General features: G+C 36.3%; 1 protein-coding gene across 4 annotated transcripts in view; it reads right to left on the bottom strand.

Annotated features, from left to right (window-relative positions):
- The window catches only part of Rnf219 (ring finger protein 219), a 43,618-nt gene that overhangs the window by 19,028 nt on the left and 967 nt on the right, over positions 1 to 23,623 (bottom strand). Inside the window, exons 1-5 of one of the 4 annotated variants that reach the window (XM_005374145.2) lie at positions 8,533 to 8,608; positions 8,286 to 8,327; positions 8,091 to 8,135; positions 6,069 to 6,317; positions 2,739 to 2,827 (exon numbers count right to left, since the gene is read on the bottom strand). In XM_005374145.2, the coding sequence (XP_005374202.1) occupies positions 2,739 to 2,827; positions 6,069 to 6,317; positions 8,091 to 8,132 (380 nt within the window). In that variant the 5' untranslated portion in view covers positions 8,133 to 8,135; positions 8,286 to 8,327; positions 8,533 to 8,608. Of the gene's footprint in view, positions 1 to 2,738; positions 2,828 to 6,068; positions 6,318 to 8,090; positions 8,136 to 8,285; positions 8,328 to 8,532; positions 8,625 to 11,894; positions 12,031 to 23,623 lie in introns of those variants that run through there. The other 3 variants (XM_005374144.2, XM_005374147.2, XM_005374146.1) reach the window with 3 other exon arrangements.

Genomic DNA, 23,623 nt, shown 5'->3' with positions numbered 1-23,623 from the left:
ATATTCATTTTGAAAGATTATAATAATGTCGATTTTTCTTTTGTAGTACTGGAAGTTGAACCCAAGGCCTTCACACTGAGATACAGCCCCAGCCCTCACTTTTATTTTGAGAATTTAAATTGCTGAATTGTTCATGCTGGGCTCAAACTTGCAATCTTCATGCCTCAGCCTCCTACTAAAGTACTGGAGTTACAGCACTATAAAAACGAAATGAATTAATAAATAGATAAAATTTAAAAAGTACTTCTCACCTCTCAAAAAATAAAAACTGAAAAGGAGGGAGGAAGGGGATGTAAAACGATGTGTTATGATGTGTAATGTACCATGATAGATGTAATCACTAAGTACTGCAAACATGTACTGATAAAAATGTTTAAAAACCCATCAATATAAAGTTTAAATTCCCCCTTACATTAAATTGTAGTCTAGCTTTTTGGGAATAGCATAATTGAGTGTCTTGAAAAAGAATAGAATGTACTCCAGAATTCATATATTGAGTTCTAATCCTTCAAGTGACTGGACTCAAATATAGGGTATGTAGGACGTAACTGACAGTTAAATGATATCATAAGGGCAGCACCCTAACCCAATAGGATTAGTGTCCTTATAGGAAGAGGATGAGAGACCAGAGTGTTTTAATTCCTCTCTCCCTACCATATGAGGACATAATGGGAAGGTGGCCACAAGTAAGACAGAAAAAATACCCTGTCAAAACTTTATCTAGGACTTCTAGCCGTAAAAATTGTAAGAAAATAAATTTGTGGTTATGGCAGCTTGAGTTAACATACCTTCCTAATTTTTTCCCTCTCTAGTATTTAAAATTTAAAGTTCTTCTGTAGATTTACAGAATATGTCTGCTCAACTTGTAGGACACATTAGAGACTAAGAATGTGTATTAAAAGTATTCCTTTACATCTAGCCAAGTATGCAATAACAAAAAACTGGTCAAAGTACTTGCTATACTAAGGGAGTAACATATTTTTATTTACATTTACTTTTACATTCTTAAAATTTCATATTCTTTTCTGTAGAAACAGGAGCTCTCCTCAGATGAACCATATCTGGGTATTTTCAGCTGTGGTCAGCTTCTCTCTGAATCCCACTAGGGTTTGGGGATGCAGAATAAACAAAGCTATAAATCAAATGCAATGCATTTAATACCTCAATGCATTGCAAATTGATCTGGAACAGGGGTGAGCTAAAACTGCTTTTCAAGTGAAAGTGTTCCTTTCCTGTGAAGGGAAGGGATGGAACTTAAAGATGGCAACACCTAACATTTTGTTGGATTAGCTATGTGGCTGCTTGTTGGAGAGCAGACAGAGGCCAGGTTGCCTCAGGGGGTTTCTCAGTTTTTATCTGGATGAAGGCATGGATATTTAAAAACACACATCCTTGTAGCTGGCATTAAATCTGCAATCTGGTGGGCAACTTTTCAAGAAATAAAAGCTACAAACAAAATAGCTTTAGTTCCATTCAGCATGCTGTGGGAAATGGCTAATGGACAAGCACTACTATGACTGGCAAAGCAAGCTGCCAATAAATGACAGGAACAGAGATTGAAAGCAACACGTAAAAACAACACTTCCTAAATTTATTCCAATAATTTGTCAAAGTAGGATGTTATCTGAAGGGGAAGAAAAAGAGGGCTGGAGAGCACAGTGGAAGGAATTATTTATAAGTAAAAGCTATGCTTCTTTCTCTACTGGCTAGTAATCTCTGCTTTGTATAATTATGGTTTACTTCTACCATTTCTTCGTACCACATTCGATTTTACTGAGGGCAACTTGTCCTCTTTTTCAAATGACAAGCAAAAGCTATTTTAGTAGGATAAATTTCCGTTGTTTGCTTATCCCTGCCTTGTCTTATGAAAATAGAAAGAAATGAAGTCTAGTGGTTGAATTAGAAGGAAGAGTAGAGTTTGGATATGCTATCTCTCCAAGAGGCTGCCAGACCTCAGGGGAAGGCGACATATTTCTTTTACTTTTTGCCTGGAAAAAAAACTGCAAGTACTATCTGCCATCTCTTCACCATCTGTAACTCTTAAAACTTGACACAGATAAATTAACTGTTAACCAGATCAACACTTGTAATCTTTTATCTTCTAGAATAGAATGGAAACTTTCATCAAAAAGGAAGAATTGACTCAATTGTAGTTTCAAATCACCCCAAAATTCAAAGAGCAATGCTTTAAATCCCACTTCAGACAGTATTTTAATAGTTGAGAGCTCAAACTCCAGGGATGAAATACCAGAGCTCTAATGCCTTTCCTACCACTTACTAGCTGTGCAGATTTAGATGAATTAATTTAATCTCTCTACACTTTCATCTCCTGATCTGTAAATAGAGTAATAATAGTTCTACATTACATACTGTTGAAACTGGTAAAAATCATATACTACATGAACATTAACTCTTACTAGGATGATTATCTCAGAAAACAGCTAAAGGGCTTTATTGTAATCTCACTATTTGTCAATACTATTAAACAGTTTTATGTAAAACCAAGTGAACAGTAATATAAAATGAACCTCTCAGGAATCAAAGGAAAAGAATTCAAAATTTGCCTTAATGGAGACAAAAATTTTACTAGTAACACAAACAATGCACTAGATTTTTAGAGGCAAGTCAGTTTCCTTGATTAAATGAAAACAGTCAAATAAAAACCATGTGCAATCACAAGAGCCTAGTCTAACACACTGACATAATCTGAAACATTGCTCTGTGAGGAAAATACATACTTCTGGGGTGATCTGTTATCAACTTCAGCCTTCAGTCGTAAATTCTCTCTCACCAGGCCACCATTTTCCAATTTCAATTTTTTATTTGCCTTAAAAAAAAAAACAGTTGAATATAATTAAGCACAAGCTAAAATAAAAATGCCTTGTAAAAATTATGACATGAGCCATCTGTATTTTTTAGAGCAATGTCAGAAAACTGAATGCTAGAACATGGTTTTCAGAAACTTACAATTACCACTGGGAATAACATGTGAAACTGTGAACACAACTAAGCATTTCTAATTCATGTTCCCTTAACACTTTACAAATATTCTGTCCAGGAAAACAATGCTATGTTAGGGAGCTAGCTTAGTCATTAAGGCAACATACTAATGGCAAATTTATGTGTTCTTTTTTCTTACACAATTGAATGTTCTAGGAAAGGTAACATTATACCACATAGAAGTATCTGCAAACTAATGTTGATTAGCATTAATTCTTGGCCTACGAGGTTTATTTCTTGGTTGCTATATAAAAATATTGTTGTAGTGATAAATCTAGTGAAATTAAACTATTTGCTTTCTTTCTTCAAAAAAGCCTTCCAATTCTCATACTCACAACTTTTAGGAACCTTAAAATTGGATCAGTATTTTCTAATAAATCTCACAGATTCTTCCTAGAGTTAAAAAAAAGTATGATTTTATTTTCTTGAATTATGTAATACCTAAAAATTACCAAACAAGACACTACTTGTTAGAATAACACAATGGCTCAATATTCATTATGGAAGCATAAAAATGATGGTTTTAAATTTTAGAATCTTCTTAAAAGCTGCTTTCTTTAAATTTCCTAGTCATTGCATTTGTGCACTTCAAACAAAAATAAGACTCTCTAGATTACCAACCAAACTCAAGTCACCTGGCAAAGGAAATTCTTTGACTACAATATTTACATTCAAAGTTAAGGAGTCACAAGAACTACAGTTAAAAAAAAAGTTTAAACCAAAAAGCCTTAAAAATGTATTTCAAAACTTGGACCAATGCTTTTGACTAATTTTCAAAAGTTCTAGGAATTACCTTCTCATCCACCAACATACAAATGTACCAGGACAGTCACAAAAATAAAGCAGAGAACTTTTGGACATACAGCCTAACAATGCAATTACTTAGACTTATCCAGGTTTCTTTTGAGCTAGGGTACGGGTTCATCTTTACGGATGCACACTAACTATGAGTGTGAAGGGTTAATTCTTTAAGTGATTGATAAACACCATTACAGCCCCTCTGCAGATACAAGGAAAGCCATTTACTTCCTCATACATACAGACAATGAATTAAGCTTTCAAGCACTGCACCATAAGGGGAGGCACTTAGTGAATGCTTTCTGATGATGACAAGCTTAAATTAGAAACTCATTTGATTTTCCTTCCCCACCCCCACCCATACTGTATCACCCATTTTTCAAGGGCTCTTGGCAGTCTTGTGGCTCTCTTAATACCTCACAGTATGGGCTAGCTAACTCCTCAACTCTCAGAGGCATTCTCAAGTTCAGGAGAGTTCTGTGAGCAAATGATGCAAAGAACAGAGTTTTGCCTACTGGTCGTCGTACGTAAGAGAGAAATGAAGACTTAAGCTATTCTAACACTGATTAGCTAATGATACTGGTCTCATGATAGTTCAAACTCATTTAGTCCAGGAAATATCAGAAAGTCTATTTTACTCTTGCTAAATAATACTTGATTCTTAAGCTTTTATACTCCTGCATTTGATTTATAGTATATTATTTCTTAGACTGTTCACATTTGAGTTCTGTCTCGGTAGTCCACGTTTTCTTATTTACTGATGATCTGGTTTACAGCCTATTATCTAACATCAGTGGGCATCAAAACTGGGCTTACTAAATATCCCAAATTATCCCGAAGACTAAGGATAACTGTGGGTAATGATTCGTGCTTTGTGTACTTTTAAGTACATTTCCCATACTACCCTTATGAGCCCAGAGTACTTTTTGTACAAAGCTTCTCGCTCTAAGCAGCATTCATTAGCAAAAATGTAGCTAACTATGAAGGAGATCATACAAAATTTACAGATGGCTCAAGAACAGGTACAGGTACAGAAGTTAAAGGACAAATAATAGACTGATAAACACTAACATTTTATGTCATTCCTTTTAATTTTTTTTTTCTTTTAACCTAACACACAAACGTGGGTCATCAATACACAAAGAAACAATACATTTCCACTACCTTGTAACAAAGTAGGTGCAATTATGTTTTACTTTCTTTTGTTTGTTTCCCCTCTGAAAACAGTTTTCTTCTTCCTCTCACCTTGGTCTTTTCTGACCCCAAACAGCATCTATTTTGTATATGGAAGATGCCTAACACTAAGTCACAGACACTTCCCTGCTACTTAACCTCACTGAGGATTCAGAGTCGATATACAGTGGCACTTCTTTATAGGATTATACGGAGCGTATTAATGATTTTAAGGTACAGGACTTGGTAATTCAGTACAAAACCCATATTGTAGGAACTCCACATAGGGTGGCTGTAGACCAGAGTACTATAAAGCCATCTCTATTTAGCACAGCTAGAATCCAGGGCAGATAAACCTAAAGTTAAGCAAAGGTTGGTCTTTGGCCAAGAAGGCATTAGAGCACCTGATTGCCACTACTAGTGCTGAGGCATGAATCTGATCTTTCTTCTAGGCTGGAAAATTGTTGAAGTTTATCGTTATCACTTATGTTCTATTTTGCTAGATGGATGGGAGAATAATTGGAGAAAAAGTGAATAAGCCTCATAAGTCACAATATTCTTTTGCATGGAGTAGTCTCAGTCTACTCTTAGAATTAGTCATCAAGTCTTTCACTATCCATTACTAGTAAGCAAAATCTGAGAAGATATCAAAGATACAGTCAAAAAGAAGATACAAAAGATACACTCAAAATCTTTCCATTTATTTGTAGGGAAATGGGTATGTGTTTGTTTTTATGCATACAAGGCAGTCACTAATACAAGCTTCAAAAAATAAGGCTGACCACAAAAAGGGGAAAATAGAAGCGCATCCTTTAAATTGATACTACTCTTCTAGAAGATGCAATCTCATACAGAAGCACTAGAGTCTCCAATTATAGTCACAAATGGAACCACTTGATATTTGTTGGCAGCTAATGATATTTAATGAAAAAGATTTTCCTACTGCACATAAACATTCATCCAAGAATTCTATCCTTCACTCACAAATCATCTAATGATGAATCAAGACAGTATAGCTATTTATATTTTTGAAGGTGCCTACAGTAGTACAGAATTGTAAAAACAACCATAACACATTTTTCAAAACCACAACTTACTTCTTTTAACTTATCAACATCATCTTTTACTTTCTCGTAAATTTCATTAGCTGTTCTGAGTTTCTTCTTCCACTCTGATACAGTTTCTGGGTCAATTTTACTTGGATTATCTGCAACTGGAAGTTTGTCTTCATTTTGGTTGCCTTGCATCAAGGTTAAAGGATCCAGAATAGTTTTGATCTGTGACTCCAAGCTGAGATTTTTACTTTTAAGCTCTTCCACTTCTTTCTGCAAGCAATCTATTTCATCCTGAAAAAGTATCACATAGTTATTAGGCAGATACAGACACTAAACACACATATGCTAAAAGCTAAAGCAAATGTGTTTTTTAATGTTGTATTCAAGTTTCTGTACATACACAGACTCTTTACACATAATAGTTTTGTAGGGAGAAAGTAATGTACAATTTAAATTTTCAAAATGTATCCTATTTCTAATAAAAACAGACATTTATGCTGCTTGCATTTTTAGCTTTTGTTTAAAAATGTCAAAGCTTTAATTCTATTTAAGGTATCATCCATAAAGTAAAATAAAAATGAAAACCTACAGAGAAGTAGATTCCATTTTTAGAAGAAAAATGTGAGGCATGTTTAATTGCTTTACTGAGGTAAATTACAAGTTTCATGCGACCAAGATGATTAATGTTCTGTTTGATCTATGTATATTTCTCCATACTTGAAGTAGGAGTGAAGTCATGTACCTTTCCAGTTTTCATATCAGAATAATACCTGTAGTTAACTTTTAACTTCTCTAGATCCTTTTCTTTAATTAGCATTATAAGTACTATAGATACTAGGTTTCCCACTCTGAATCTGCTTATTTTATTTATATGGGTTTTTTTGAGACAGGGTCTTGCTATGTAGTTCAGGCTGGCCTTGAACCCACTATGTAGCCCAGCCTGGCCTTGAACTCATGGTGATCCTCCTGCCCAAACCTCCCCAGCATGTGCCCCTATACTGGGCTTTGCTTATTATCTTAGATACAATCACTGAACATCTGGGTTAAGATTTTTCTGTGATGTCATTTATGCTTCTACAAGTATGTCACATTAAACTGTTAAAAACCCTCTTATTAGAAAATAAACTCCAAGTAGCTCAATATGCCAGCACTATAGTTTGAATGTCCTCTCCCAAATCATGTTGAGATTTAATTGCCACTGTAACAGTATTAAAAGCTGAAACTGCTAAGAAGTGATTAGGCCTAAGGTTCTGCCCTCACATGGAGTAAGGTTGTTGTTGCAGGAGTAGGCTAGTCATCAAGGGAGTGGGTTCCAAATAAAAAGGACAAATTCAGGCACCCTTCTCTGTCTTGTTCATGCCCCTTTTCTGCTCCTTCCACCTTCTCCCAGGGGATGATGCAGCACAAAGCCCTGCCCAGATAATGGTGCCATGTGGTTGGACTTTTCAGTCTCAGAAGCAGGAGCCAAATAAATTACATAGTCTCAGATGTGGTATTAGCAGCAACAAACAGATTAAGACAGCCAGTAATCTCTCAGAGGATTAATCTGATTAGTATCCAAGTGTAACAAATACTAAATATGTAAGGATACACTTTAGATTTCATTATCATAGTACTCTATACTATTTTAAATTATAATACATTTCAAATCAAGTAGTTTTATAAGTTCCTTTGTTTACATTAATATATTAACAAATATAAACATGGAGTTTTATTTGCATATATGTGGAAAACACATATATGAATATTTATTCAATCATCTATTTATGCTCCACTGCATTTCAAAAATAATTTTGAGGCAGCTGAGGGTAGTTTCTATGTACATAGTTTAACTTGAAGATATTTTGTATCTAAAGAGGAGATTAAAAAATACCCCTCCTTAGTCAAAATGATAACTGGACTTAATGTCTACTATTAAAAAGTATATTCAATTAGCATGAATGCATTTGGAAAATCCCACCATCATGGCAAATCAGCTTGCTCATTTGCCTTTAGACAGGAATTAGGAAATAGTATATTTTATACCAAAATTGCTGTGCTGATAGTGACATAATACACATTTACCTTACCAGAATTGGTCAGGCTTGTAATCATCAGTGAATTCATACGCTAAAACAAATAGTAAGTGTGGAGTTAGAGCGACTATCAAAAGAGGGTTTTCAATAATCTTTCAACTTTTTGAAGCAAATATAAAACAACACATTTGTAGAGGTACAAATTTTAAATTGAAAACATGAGAAAAAGGGGCAACGCTTCTACCTGTTCCTGTCCTCTGGTGTCCTAGTCTCTCCTTCCCTGGTACTTAAAGGAAAAAAAGAAAAATAAAATATCCCTCTATTTAAAATAAAAAAGGAAAAAAAAGTAAAAGAATTTATTAATAAGACACTTTAAAAATGGAATTTGAAATAAAGTTTCATTGTATGTTTAAGAAGTCTGGGGACTGAGGAAGTTCAATTTTACCTCTATCTCCTTGCTGACATCATTTTAAATGTTAAGTATTGTTTACCTCATATTCTTTATGGAGTAACTCAAGTCTAGTTTTCCGAAGGTGCTTCCTGACTGTATGGCTTAGCATAGGTTCACTTTCACTTGCTCCTCCTACAGGAAAAATAAATAAAAGATCCTAATTTTTGCTGTGATTGGGCAGAAGGAAAATGAACCTTTTCCTCACTGCTTTATGTAGTTTTCCAGCTTAATATCTATACTTTCCCTCACATACACACTTGAGGCTACCATCGAGGTTTTTCATCTATCCTCACCCTGAGAAAAAGTACATATTCACACTACAAAAAATACCTTCAGTTAAATATCACACTGTGTTTACTTACCTATAGATTTTACACAGCAAGCTCAATGGAGGAAATGGCTATATATTAATAATCATATTTGGACTACTGCAAGTCTGAAAATTAGATGACTGATAAATAATAAAAAACCAAGTCACTATATTTTTATTTAACCAACAGACTACACAAAGAACCAATATGTGTGTGTATAAATAATCATAATCAAGGTACTCAAAAAATCACTGGTTAATGGTAACACAATTTTTAAAAATGTGTATTTTCACTAATTATAACAACCTACATACAATGAACTATGGTCACGAAATTAACTGTGTCCTATAACTTGTCAAAAATACACTAAATATGAAGTTTTTTGAGAGCTCTTCACTTATGCTGAGCTTACTTTCTCAGCATCTTGATGTCAAAAAGCCGTTTCCAGTGGTCTTTCAGAACATTCCAGTCAATGCAAAGATGGATAAACTATTTCATTTGAGAAAATTTATGAAATGTAACTGAGATATGGGGCTCTGTATGTAACTCAGTGGTAGAACATTTGCCTAGCATGCGCAAAGTCCTGGGTTCAGTCTCTAGAACTGAAAAAAAAAAAAAAAACGCACAAGCAAACAAAAACTTAGATATGCATGAATAAAGAAAGGTTGTGAAGAAAAGTTGAGTGGAAGAAATATTCAAATAAGTTTAGTCATCAAATTTCATACCCTGCAAGAAAAGACCTGACTCCCTCAAATTTGGTAAATAAAAATGTGGCTAACTATAGATTCACTTTCAGTGTTTCCTAAAGCAAAACCAAGCATCACTTTAATTTTTGCAATCCAAAGAAATAACATGGGCTGGGGATGTAGCTCAGTGGTAGAGCACTTGCCAAACATGCACCAAGTCCTGAGTTTAATCCTCAACACCACAACAGGAAAAATAAATAAATAAGTAAATAAGTAAGTAAATAAATAAGAAAAAAAAATCTATATGAGAAAAATAAAACCAAACACTAAAAAGGCTCTATAAATGTGTTCTTTTTAAAGATCATCTAATTTTTAAAAAAAATTTATTAATACATGTTTGCAGTACCTAACAATTACATTCACTGTGAGGGGGTTGGAACATGTGCAGTACACAACTTAATTCACTTTACTTCCCCTTCTCCTCCCTTCATCTCTTGGCCAACTGTTCCTCATTTGCAAAGAAAATCTATTTTCATATTTCCTATTATCTACCTGCTTTTTAACTTATCTATAATTTAGGTTTCTCATACGAGAGAAACCATGCAATATTTAAACTTGTGTGTCTGATTAATTTTACTTAACATTATGGTAACATGGTGCATCTATTTTCCTACAAATAACTCAAATTTACCCTTCTTAATAGCAGAGTAGTACTCCATTCTATATAAATACATCTTCTTTATCCATTCATCTGTTTTTGGACACACAGGCCACTTACAAAACTTAGCTATTATGAACTGTGGCTATGCATGTATTACTAAAATATGATGTATTTGGTTCTCAGGGGAAGATACCTAGGAGGGGAATAGCTGGGTTAAATGGAATTTGTAGTCTCAGTTACACGAGAAATGTCCATACTGATTTCCACATTAGTTATACCAGTTTACATTCCCATTAACAATGTAGAAGGGATCTTTCTCCCTGCAACCTTGCAAGTATTTATTATCTGATTTCTTGATGATAGCCATGCTTTCTGCAGTAAAATGGAATTTGAGTATTGTTTTAATTTGCCTTTCTCTAATGGTCAGCAGTACTGAACACTTTTTCATGTATTTACTAATCATATGTACTTCCTCTGAGAGGTGCCTATTCATGTCCATTGCCCATTTTTGATTGGATCTTTTTTATTTTGAGGACTTGAATTTTTTTGAGTTCTTAATATTTTCTGGATATTAGTCCTCTGCTCAAGGTATAGCTGACAAAATTTTTTTCCCATTCTGTAGACTGTCTTTTCATTCTTCTGGTTGCTTCCTTTGCTGTGAAGAAATTTTTTAATTTGATATATTATTTCTTACATAATCAGGTTTTTGTTCAGAAGGTCCTTGCCTATGCTTATGTCTTGAAGAGTTTTACCTATTTTATCTTCTAGCAGAGTAAATGTTCTATTTTAATATTTAGCTCTTTCGTCCATTTTGATTTGTTTGTACATGATGAGTGATATGGGTCAAGCTTCAATCTCCTGCATAAAAATATAGAATGCTTCAAGAACTTGTGTGTCATCCTTATGTGGGGGCCATGCTAATCTCTGTATTGCTCCAACTTTAGAATATGTGCTGCCTACGTAAGTACTCTAATTCAAGTAACCCTCTCACCTGCATTAATGTAGCACTCAATTTTTTTTTCAGGCTCATACTCTCCCTTACCTGGGCAAAAATCTCCTGACTCACATTCTGTCTCTCCTACAATACAACCTGTGTATCACTACTCAAGTAATATGCTTAAAGAACACACTGAATCACACCACTCCCTTGTTCTTCATTCTTGCTTCCACCCATAGTTAAGTCCCTGACTTAGTTGTCATTCAAAGTTCTCTATGATAAGGTCTCAACTTACTTTTTCAGTCTTATTTGAGTAGTCAGATCCAAATTAGACTATTGATCATTTTCAAAAGCATGCTCTGTATTTTCCTATATCTGAATCTTTTTTTTCTATATCTGAATCTTAATCACACTATTCTCACTATAGATATAGCAGCTCTAATTTCTACTAGTTAAAATTTTACTCATCCTCAAATGTCCAGTTTAAAGACCATCTACTTTATAAAGCTTTTCTCAATGTTCCTAGGTGAGCTTTTCTAAACTTTCTGTGCACCATCCCCTCCCCACATCTGCTGTTTAACCATGAACATTTTGGTGTACATGCACAGGCGCTACTGGAACGTAAGGTCAAGAGGCATGCTTTGTTCTGCTCAGTTACCCCATAATACATTATACAAATTATTAATTCACCCAGTATGATGTTGGCCAAATAACATCATTAAAAACTGTCAATTTAAGTTTCTCTCAAATATGCATTTGGAAATTGTTTCTAATCTATTTCTATGTGTATATAAAATAGACCCTTACCTATAATCTCTTTGCAAGGATTTTCAGGAGTGATGGGGACTCTGCAAGCTGGACACTGGCTATTATTCTTCAACCACAAATCGATACAAATAGAACAAAATACATGGTTGTTGATGCATATGACAGGTTGGCGCACCTTTGAAAAGAAAAACATTATTTTTAGTATAGGGCAACAGTTACAACCAGATTCCCAACACAATTTTAGAGCAAATAAATTGCTTCTCTAAAGTACAGCAGAATAGCTACTTAGGAGGGAGTACATATGAGTTATACTGCTCTTTCTCTTGACCATACTGTTTCTTGTATATGTATAAAAGACATGCTAGCTGAGATAGCTGGTCAGAAAGACTGAAACTTGCACATACCTTGAAATACTTATTCTAGCTGGGCAGGTTGGCATATGCCTATAAGCCCAGAACTTTTGGGGCTGAGGCAGGAGGATCACAAGTTTGAGACTAGCCTAGACAACTCAGTAAGACTCCTATCTCAACGTAAAAAAAGGCGGGGCTGGGAATGTCGCCCAAGGCAAAGGCCCTGGCTTATGCCCCAGTACCACAAAAAAACTGCTTCAAATTCTATTTTTAATCATAGTCATGGGCAGAAAACACTTTTTGATCTACTAAGGCTGGGACATTTTCCTCAAACCATTTTATTTTAGAATTATGAAATGCAGAATTAGAAAGTTCTTTAAAGATTATGTGCCCAATCATCCATCCGATGCTTTAATCCTTTCCTCAATTTATTCTACTATAGTACAGAATAACAGCAATCAGCCATTAAGCCTTGACATCTGCTACAGTTTGAATATGGTCTGTCCCCAACAAAACTCACAGGGCTTTTAAGAGAGGCGGTTAATGTGTGAAATGGATAACTGCTGATATAAAGGAGTTAGGTCTCAGAGTTATGCTTAGTTCAAGAATCACTTGTTACAAAAGACTGTGCCCAGCCTCTCTGCAGTCTATGTCTTGCCCCTTATAAGCAATTTTCCAAACTAGTCATTAAAGCCCAAACAACCCATATGCACTGAGCCAAACTCAAGAGGTTTTTTTTTTTAAATGTAAACAACAGTGGTGACAGAAACAGTAACATATACCCAACACAAAAATCTCTGACTCCATTTAAACAAGTACAAAATAAAACCTTACATTTATTTAATTATATTTTAAGAGAGGTTTTCACATGCGTATTATCTGTCTTGATCTCTCCTCCCAACAAGTAAATAGGGTTAATGTACTTTACAAATAAAAAAACTAAGGTATACAGAAATTAAATAGCTTCTGCTGCCTTAACTTGAGTGTTTTGATTAAAGTTGTTTTATCAAGGGTGAAACAGAAAAGAAAAAAGTAGAATCTATTCTTGCAACAGCTGAGTTTCAATCACAAAAATCAAACTTTGGCCGATCACCGTCAGCCAAGTGGAAGAACATATCTGTGTGAGGCAAATGCCTCATCACATCCTGCCCATATGAGGCAAACACTGGCTGATGCCAATCAAGTTTTTGTACATCACTTCCTTTCCTCTGTCTGCGAATATAGCCTGCCTATGTGGTAGGGTGGGGCATTCTGAATCAGCTTGGATCCAGAATGCTATTTGATTCCAGAACTGTTTTCTTGCTCAAACAAGTGTGAACTTTAACCCAGCTCAGATTTTTCTTCACTAGTCTCACTGACCTAAATTCTTGGTCTAGAAATTAGGCTGATACTTAGTAGGTACTCAACCAAGGTTTGTTAACTGAATTAACTCTTAAAACAGTATTTAACATTCAATTGGCTGGGGAACTTTCTAGAAGAGAATTATGACAATACTTTTCAAATAGCATAAACAAAAATAACAGAAACAGCAGAGAAACACTTAGGTTTTCAACTGATCTATATGGTTTTTCCACTGTGGGATTTAAGATATTTTATACCCACTTTCAATATTTTCTTATCTAACAGCAAAACTACCAATAAAGCCCTTCTGCCTTAAGGACTAGACTAGAAGATTAAGGGGAAATAGTAGCACCATAAACCACTTTCCTCAGAGAAAAGATTTATGCTGCTCTGTGTCTGCCTTAGAGGATACTATGAGTATTCATTTGAGTGTGGAAAAGGCTTTCCACACTCAAAGAAATCACCAATATACGGTTACTTGTAACAGGCAGGTAATTATTTAAGTTTCACTGCAAAAAGCCAAAGAGCTCTCTGGTCTCAATCTGGCTTCCCAAAACTTATTCTGGTGCTCCCTAATCTAAGAAAACAAAACAGGGAATACAACCAATGACGAATTTAAACTTCGTTTTTGAAAAATGTAATTCTAATCCATTCAGTTCAAAGGGTTTGAGAAGATTCATTTAGAGAAAACAAAAAAACCCCAAAAACATCACAAAGCCTATGGAGCCCAGTGTCTCAAATTCTTTTTCAAACTGCTCCTGCCAGCAGCCACGAGTGAATGCTCATCTCTAATGCATTTCCTGGTCATTCTCAAAAGACATACAAGTCTGAACTTTCACTGCAGGCTGTAAGTCTTAAATGGTCAAGTGATTTGAAAGTCCATATTATATGTTCACATATGTTTTAATTTCATCTTTACGTCATGAGATCTTTCTAGGAATATACTACCATATCTATTTTGCAACCCAAACACACAATCCTCTATCTCTGCAATATTCTAAGAAATAACTTACACCTGAAGCTCAGCTCAAGTAGGAAGAGTTATCTCCTTGGACTGCTAACTACTTTTATAATGGTGTTACTTTATTTTTGTAAGTTATAAATTCACCTGAAAATGGATGAAAGCCAATGTTCAAGACAAAACTGTGCATATATGGTAATACAAATGTTTCCCCCTATAAGAAACACATTTAAAAGCAATCTGCATTTTCTATGTAATTGATCCCATGGTAAAGGTTAAAGAGCTCCACAATCTGAAAAATGGTTTTGGGCAATTCAGTGGTTGGTGTTATCATTTACCGAAATGCCAAAAACAGAGGAGAGGCAATTTTCACACATAGTAAAAATCAAGAATTTTGTTCTGGTCATATTAAGTTTGTGATACCAAGTTCATTTTTAAGTGGACAAGACTAGCAAGCAGGTTTTGAGAGTCACTGGCATAGAAGTAATGGTACTTAAAATCATGGCCCTAGGGGACACGCAGCCAGGGTAGACTGTATTTCAGTAAATAAATGAAGAGAAACCACCAAAGGAAACAGAAAAAGGAGGGTACCTATGACACCAGAAAGGAGAATTATGTATTAAATAAGTCAAGAAAAGTTTATTAAGAGGTAATAGTGACTGATACATAAAATATTGAGAGGTAGTTCAATGTAAACTGAAAGGAGACTATGGGATTTAACTGCGTGGAAGTTACTCTGACTTCTGACTGAAAAGCAGGACTGTTTCATCTAATGGTTCAAAAAGAAACCCAGGGGGCTGGGGATTTAGCTCAGCGGCAAAGCGCCTGCCTGGCAAGCGCAAGGTCGTGAGTTCGGTTCCCGGTACTGGAGAAAAACAAAAAAACCAAAAATCCAAAAAAAAAAAAAAAGAAACCTGGCCGGTAGCTAAGGACAATGAAAGATGAAGGGAAGACACGAAATACAATTCTTTCATGTTCTGAAGCAAAGACGAAAGCATGCCAATTGGACCACAGTTAGGAATGCCAAAGAGAATGACACAGAAAAAAGGAGCTATTAGTGAGGGAGAAAGGAGGGGGTATTATGGACATAAATAGCAAAACTTCTAAGAAGTCAAAGGGGAACAGAATCCAAAGCAAGCACAAGTGGAGATTCTGTCTCACATAGGAGTAAGGTTCCTTCTTCCTTTGTAACAGATGGGCAAGCAGGAATGTGAGAACAAGTATAAAAGGGTTGGAAGATCTACTAATATGAAAGATGCAGAAATTCATGTTCCAGCGGCTCCCACTGTCATTAAATATGAGGTGAGGTTATCAGCTGAAAGTGAGAAGAGAAGTGGGATACAGAGTTGAGAAAAGGAAAATAAAACAGTCATTTAAAAAAGTGAGACAGAAAGTAGGTGTACTAGGGACATGTAGCAGGACTGCTCCACACTGTTAAGGTCTTACTTGAGGTCTGTGGTTTTGAATGCAAAGAAAGACCAATTAGCACAGGTGTATGTTTTTCTTAACCAATATTTAGCTGCTCAGGTTCATGTAGGAAATAGGTAAGTAATTTGGCTTATGTAGAGTTGGGGTTTTCCAAGAAGGAAAGAGAGAAAGGGGAATGACGATAATAAATGACTATGAGTAAGAAGGGAAATGAGTGCTTAGGTGGTAACGATGACAATGAAAAAAAAGACAGTCAATGGGTGGGTTTTGATAAGGCTGGAGTAATGGTGGGGAGTATGATAGAAGCAAGATCAGAGGGTGAGATGCACGTAGTCAGAATACTGAGGATGGCAAACTGCTTTTGCCAGCATTTTGACCTGGACCACTTTATCCGATATGTTCTATTTTTTCTCTTAATCTTATGTATGACTTGGTGCTAATACCTTTCTATTCAACTGAGTCTCTCTCTCCTTTATCTAGTGGACCTCACTCAATAAGAAGCAATTTTAACAGGGCAATCCTGGGGCCAATTCAAGCTCTTCCACTTACTTGAGCTGTTTAATTTCAAATACAGTAATCCCTTTAGTTTCTAGGGCAGTGGTGGCAAACCTATGGCATGAGTGCCACAGCAGGCTATTTGCATCATTGAGGAAAGCTCTACAAGGTTCACCATCACAGTTCTAGAGCATCAATTTCTGCCTCTGAAAATTATAGCTTAATCTAATACTTGCTTCACATTGGTGTTGTTCAACATTAAATAATGGATGTTGGCACAGACACTTTCACAGGCCAATCACACACGCAATAGTATTACTATATCCAGGAGCTAAATCCATGTAAGAGTCCTGCAGCTTCCTCAATCACATGTCTGAAATCAAACCTGGTCTCTTCTGCACCTTCAATCCTCTTCCTGGACTCCCTCCTGTTTAGGGTAACACCATTACCAACTCTCTACTTGAGCTAAAATAGAACTGTTTCTAACTCGCCTCTTTTACTTATCCTCACCATCCAATCTGTCACCAAGTCCTATTAGCTATTTAGTGGTCCTAAATACAGACCAGCAGGGGGCTGGGGATTTAGCTCAGCGGCAAAGTGCCTGCCTGGCAAGTGCAAGGTCGTGAGTTCGGTTCCCAGTACCGGAGAAAAACAAACAACAACAACAAAAAAAATACAGACCAGCAGCTTTCACTGCTCTCTGGAAAGACAGCAATGGTTTTTCCCTGGTGACAATACAGCTTTCAAAGAACATAATCTAGTTCTGCAGACACACAAACTTCAAAAATTATGTGGCTATGGAGGATTCTACCAAGATTTTAAAGAAATACCTGGAAGGCCATGATATGTGTGACAGAGTTGAAGTCCCTGCAAGCAGGCCCTGAAAGGGAGATGTATGAAACAGAGTGAGGCTGAAGCCACAAAGAAGACCCTAGGAAGTTTTCAATGTGAAATGCCTATTTTAAGGAAGCTGCAGGTAGTGAGCAGTCATCAGAGAGTGGCCATGTGGGCTGCAGCCAGCCAAGCCATAGGAATGAGGATACCTAAACCCTTTAAAACCCACCTTGTACCACACTGTGCTTGAAACCAGACATGGAGCACTAGGATTTAATGCTTGCTCTCTCAGGTTTCAGTCTTGCTTTGGTCCCTATCCTTCCTTTCTATACCCCATTCCTCCCTTTCAGAAAGGGACATGTCATTTTATCTTGCAAGTGTGTAATTCACTTTTTGATTCTTCAGGGCTCATAGCTGAGTTTGCCTTGAGTCTCAAAGGGGACTTTGAGGAATGATCTTAACATTAACATCTTGGGGGTTCTTGGAGATGGACCGAATAAACTCACTTGTGAGAAGATATGAAACTTTGGGGACGTGGGGAAGAATGCTACCTTGATGGCCCCCAAAAGCCCATTATAGAAGGCTTAGTCCCCAGCCTCTGGTGCTACTAGGCATGAGGCCTACTAGAAAGAAGTTAAATAATGAGGGGTGTGCCCTGAAGAGGTATTGGGACCCTTGTCCCTCTTCTTCCTGTTTCCTGGCTTCCACGAAATGAACAGTTTTCACTTCCAAAAGTTCCCATCTTGATGTACTGTGCCACCACAGGCCCAAGCAATGAGACCAATCAGTCATCAACTGAAAACTTCAAAACAAATCTTTCCTTCTCATAAAATGATGACCTCAGGTATTTTTGTCACAGTAATGGAAAACTGACTAACACAACCATCTCTTCATTTAATAGGATACTCATTCATTTATTTAATGTTTACTTCTTTTCGCATTGTACCTTAATTAGAAATTGTAGACCTCCTGCCTTCCCTATTAAAGCTCATGTTCCTTGGGTGCAGGATTGTGTCTTGCTCTTTGTATCTGTCTACAGCACCTGCATAATACTTTGCAGACTATAGGATTAATGTAAGTGAATTTTGATGTACTAAAATGAAAGACTAAGATAATGCTCGCCAAAGTCCTTCAAGAAGTAAAAGATCATGGCCATTGCCAAACTGTGGGGAAAAAAAAAAACAAACAAACCTTATTTTCTCCATTTAATATGACAAAATGACAAAAGCACAACAATCACAGGCAGACTAGTCAGCTTTGTCATTAAGAACAATTAACAATGTCCCTCACTACAGAAAGATTTGCAGTATCGAAAATACGGCATTATCACTGTCATTGTGTTGGATTTTTGAAGCTGTTAACTAATTTATTTATTTGAACTAAGCATCACATGATGATTTCTGGACAGTGGTATAAATTTAAGTGAGACAAGAAACTTACAAAGGAAAAAGAACTACTAAGACAAGTTACTTATCATTTATTTGATTGTAACCAGCAATAGTAAAATAGAAAGAAGCTATGCCTCCCTCAATTCTTGTTCATCCATCATCTTCCTCTGCCCAGATCCTGCTATATAAGATATCAAAACAGATTTTTAGTGTTGTTATGGTTGAAACATTGTGTCAACTTGGGGACTCTAGAGGTTTGGCTGAGTGACTCAGCAGGAAGCCCAGGTGCTTACTTTGTATACATCCTGACCCTGTGGAAGAGGAGGGCATGGAGATTATGTGGAGCTACACACCCCTTAGGTGGGGGTAGCCTGTTTACAAAGTAAGGCAGGGAAAAAGAAGCTGCTTGCCACCATTCCTCCCATTTTGCTCTGGCTGTTTGCTGTCCGGCTGCCATTCCCCCCTTTGCTCTTGTTGCTTTGCTGTCTTCTGCCTCGGAGCCAGCCAAGTACGGACTGAAAGCTCCACAAACTGTAAGCTAAATAAACCTTTCCTTCCTTCATTTTGAACGTTGGGTATTTTGTCTCAGCAACGAGAGAAAAGTAACTAAGACAAATGTCTTCCCAGGACACAGAAATGATCACAATTCTCCAATGTTATTGATCTTTCTATCCAATTTACTTCTGAATGAATCTGTAGCAATAAAACTGTAATCTTTTGAAATAAAAATGCAAGAACAAAATGGCAAGGGTGACATGCACAATTCTGAATTCATCTGGAGTAACCATGCTGAAGAGGTATCCTACTGGTGAGAATGAGGAAGAGGAAAGTACCATCTAAAAAATGGACTTTTCTTGACAGGCCTAGTGACACATGCCTATATCCTCACATCTATAGTACTTGGGAGGCTAAAGGCAGGAGGATCATAAGTTTGAACCTAGCCTGGGCAACCTAGTGAGAACTTGTCTCAAAATAAAATAAAAAAAAAAAAATCTTAAAAGGGGCTGGGATGTAGCTTGTTTGAAGCCTTTTTCAAGCCCCATTACAGCAAAAGAAAAAATAAAGGTGTGAGTGGGCAGGCTTTGTTGCCACACTCAATAGTCTTCTTTCGTATTATTCCATTTTCTCTTTTATATGAAGATGTTTCAGTCTTTGGAGAGATTACCACCAAAACCCTCTTCTTAAAGTAGCAAATATACTTGGATGATTAAATTTAAAGTTGTTGTCCATTATGTGGTACCTCGCTTGACAAACTTATTTGTTCCACAATTTTGGAAAAGATGGCCGTGTTTGTGTTTGTGTAGGAAAAATGCTGTGATCACGTCTGTCCCGATGTAGAGTTTGCAAACAAAAATAAAATTTTGCCACTTGTTTGTTAACAATAACAATGTTCATAAACTGAAGTGCCACTGTATTCCTATCATCTTAGACTTATCTACTGCAAGATGAATAGGCTTAGGCCAGGGTTTCTTATCTTTGGCACTACTAACATTCTGGACTAAAGAACTTCTGTTGTAGGTACCTATTACAGTTTGGATCACAAATGACCCCCAAAAGATTTAAGCATTCAGAGGTAGGATTTTTGAAAGGTGATCAGACCATGGAAAAAACAAACTTCATCAGTTGATATATTGTTAGAAGGTAGAACTTCACTGGAGGAAGTAGTTACTGGGTAGATAACCTGGAAAAGCGTATTCTTATCCTTTGTCTCTCTCTCTCTTTCTGGTTCTTTCTCTGCTTTTCCTTTGGGATGTGTTGAGATGGACAGCTTTCCTCTGCCATGCCATTCCTCCATTATATTTCTGCCTTGGAGGAAGGTGACCATTGAATGACTCCTCTGAAACTGTGACTCAAAATAAAGATCCTGAATTTCCTCATTTAAACTGTGCATATAATTGTCCCAGCAACGGAAACCTGACCAATACAAGGACTGTCCTGTATACTGCTACATGTTTAGATAGTAGCATCCCTGAGCTGTACCAACTAGATGCCTATATTACACTATTATGTGTTTAGATAGTAGCATCCCAGGGCTTTACCAACTAGATGCCAGTAGCACCCCTCCTAGCAACAACCAGCAATGTCTTTGGACATTGCCAAATGTCCTTGAAATATACCTCTATCCCACTTAAGAATCACTGGTCTAGGATATTCACATGAGTCTTCCTAAAGATAATGGAGTTGGTAATACCAAATATATTGTTAGCCTTGGAAACTCAAACTCAAGGAAATGATACACATTAAAAATGCCAGAGCCTGCATTTGTCTCCAGTGTCATCCAACTGTAAAATCACATGACCTTTCAATTAAATAAACAGTTCTTTCTTCTTCAGAGCAGGGTCCATAACCAACAATAGGAAAATAAGAAATAGACAACATGTGCCCCAAAAAAGTGAGAGACTAGGTACTAATGGTGGTGATGGGAATCAAGAAGCTACAGGTCAGCTTTATCAACTAATCTGACAATTACACTTAAAATCAACTTCTCTACTCTCTTGGCACTCTTACTAGAAACAAGAGTCAACTTTGTCTCTTGAAAGACATTATTCTTGAAATAATACTGTTCTTTTTAAAAGATCTTGTCAAAATAGTATGGGTTTCCCTAGAAAACTGTGAAAAGAAATTAAGGTTGTAAAAGAAACGTTAAAGAAATGATTATACAGGACCTACCACTTCAGCCTTGGGTATTTGGAAATATTTCAAATAAAGTTCCTGAATTTCTCTTCCTCTCACAGATACTCTGTTTTAAGAAACCTCTTGCCCTGGGCCAGAATTTTGCTATAGAATATAAACCATGTAAACTAAGTCACTTCATAATGCCTTCCCATTCCTGTCTAGATAAAAGATAACTCATTTCCCAGCTCCTACCTTCATCTCCAACTCCTAACAGGAATGCTTTACAGATAAACTGGAATCCTGTTTATAAAGTAAATATGTTAGCTACTACATATCAGCCCTGATAATTATTAGGCTATATCAATACTTTGTGTTAATTTTTTAATTGTAGTCTAAGTATATATAAAAACAGTATTATATGGTTACATTTTTCAAATTTAATTTGGAATAGAAAAATATGGAAGCTGTATTATGACAAATTTCTCGTGAACATTATGTACAAGCCTCATTCTTAAATCCACTCTTAGGTCCTCTAAGGCAATGAGAAGTCAAACATGTGCTCAATGTACTAAGGTGGATCACTTGCTGGTCAATCAACAGCCTTGAGTGAACAGTGATTAATGAATTTTATCAACCCAGAACAAGGACTCTAAGCTGCATAAGGCTTTGTCCCCAGCCCTATCTTTTCAATATTTTTAAACAATATAGGTGAAAAGCAAGCAAGCAGTCCTCCCTGAAAGAAGTGATTCTTTTGGTAGAATTCCTTGGCAGTCCCTAAATTTTAAGGAATTTGGTTTCATTTCTGGTTATTTCAGCCAAAAAACTTGCCTTTAATATTAAGCACAAATCTTAATACTGTGAGCTACATAAAACTTGATTCCTTTCCAAATGAAAAAAACTTTATGATTATTTATATCTAGTACCGCACAAATATGGTGTGTGTTAAATGGTAAGTAGCACAACCAGACTGGATTAGAAAAGGCAATAGTCATAAAGACTATTGTTTAAAACCCTGAATGTATGATGGCAATTTTGAGAAGTGCACTGATCTTCACAAAGCAACTGAAAAAGTGCTTACTGCTCACCAGAAAAGGCTGGTGCCTCAGTGTGACGGCCCGCCTCTATGCCCACAGTAAAGCAAAGAATTACTGGATGTTATATGTCACATTTCGTGCTAAAGAATGCATATATTTCATTTAATCCTTTCCAAAATACAAGGATGGGAGTTGATAGTATTACCATTCCCATTTGACAGATAGGGAAAGTGGGACTCAAGGTAAGTAATTTGTACAAGGTCATATAGCTCACTGTAACTTTGCAAGTGGTGAAACCTAGATTAAAACTCAAGTAGTCTGAATGTAAAACTCAGGCCCTCAGTCACCATACCTTTCTGACTCCACATCAGAGAAAAAAAAAAAAAAGAATGCCTATTTACAAATGTTAATATTTTACCTTTATATAATTTTTATTTTAGAATAAAGTTAACCAATACAAGAAAACAAGTGTCTACTGACTTGGGTGAGTTCAAGTGAATGTTTTAGGAAGTAACCAAATGAAGATACTAATGACAGAAGTTCAACTACCAGAGGCTCTAAGCCGCAGCTTCCAGAGAAAAAGACAGAGAACCCTATCTCTAGGAATAAATGAAAGAATGACCTACAAGTATTCTGTAATCTGCAAAATACTATATTCTATCAGGTATCACTTCTGTTAAATACAAAAAGCATAGATTTGATAAATCAAACAGGCAGAACACATTTCCAAAGCAATTATAAAATACAGCTTTTTAACTAATGGAAATTAGTTATATGTACAATTAAAACCAAAAGGAAATTATCTTCCCACGATATTTTTATCAGGTCAGAAGCTACTGTTGAACAAAATTCACTCAGAACTTAACACATCTGGGGAATTTGTCAGAAGCTAAATGTACAGGTCTGTAGCAAATACACAGAAACATCACCCTCACCGCCCTCCTCGCCTGCGTGTGTGTAGGCAGTGGTAGCAACTGCCAGCTCAAATACCACCCCCAATGAAGCCATTCCTTGATCTCTCTAATCAAAACTGATCTGGCCATCCCGTAAAGTGCTCTCACAGCACATCAGCTATTTTGCCGGCATTCCATTCTGCCTGTAACCCAGAATTATCAGTTGCTTCCAATGCTGACTTCCTTTTACTTCTTCACCTCAGTAACTTCACAATGAACCTTAAACATCTAGGCAGGTGATCTCATTTGCTGGCACTGAGATTAACACTATCAATTCTAAGCCTGAGGATGTACTTTCAGTCTACAAGTTGGGGGCAGGCACACACTGACACTGCAAACATTAAAAGAAAAAAAAAAAAAAATCAGCA

The sequence above is a fragment of the Chinchilla lanigera genome, unplaced genomic scaffold (genome assembly GCF_000276665.1).
Source record: "Chinchilla lanigera isolate Chin_1 unplaced genomic scaffold, ChiLan1.0 scaffold00003, whole genome shotgun sequence".
Lineage (NCBI taxonomy): Eukaryota > Metazoa > Chordata > Mammalia > Rodentia > Chinchillidae > Chinchilla > Chinchilla lanigera.
This window is presented reverse-complemented; position numbering and strand designations above follow the sequence as displayed.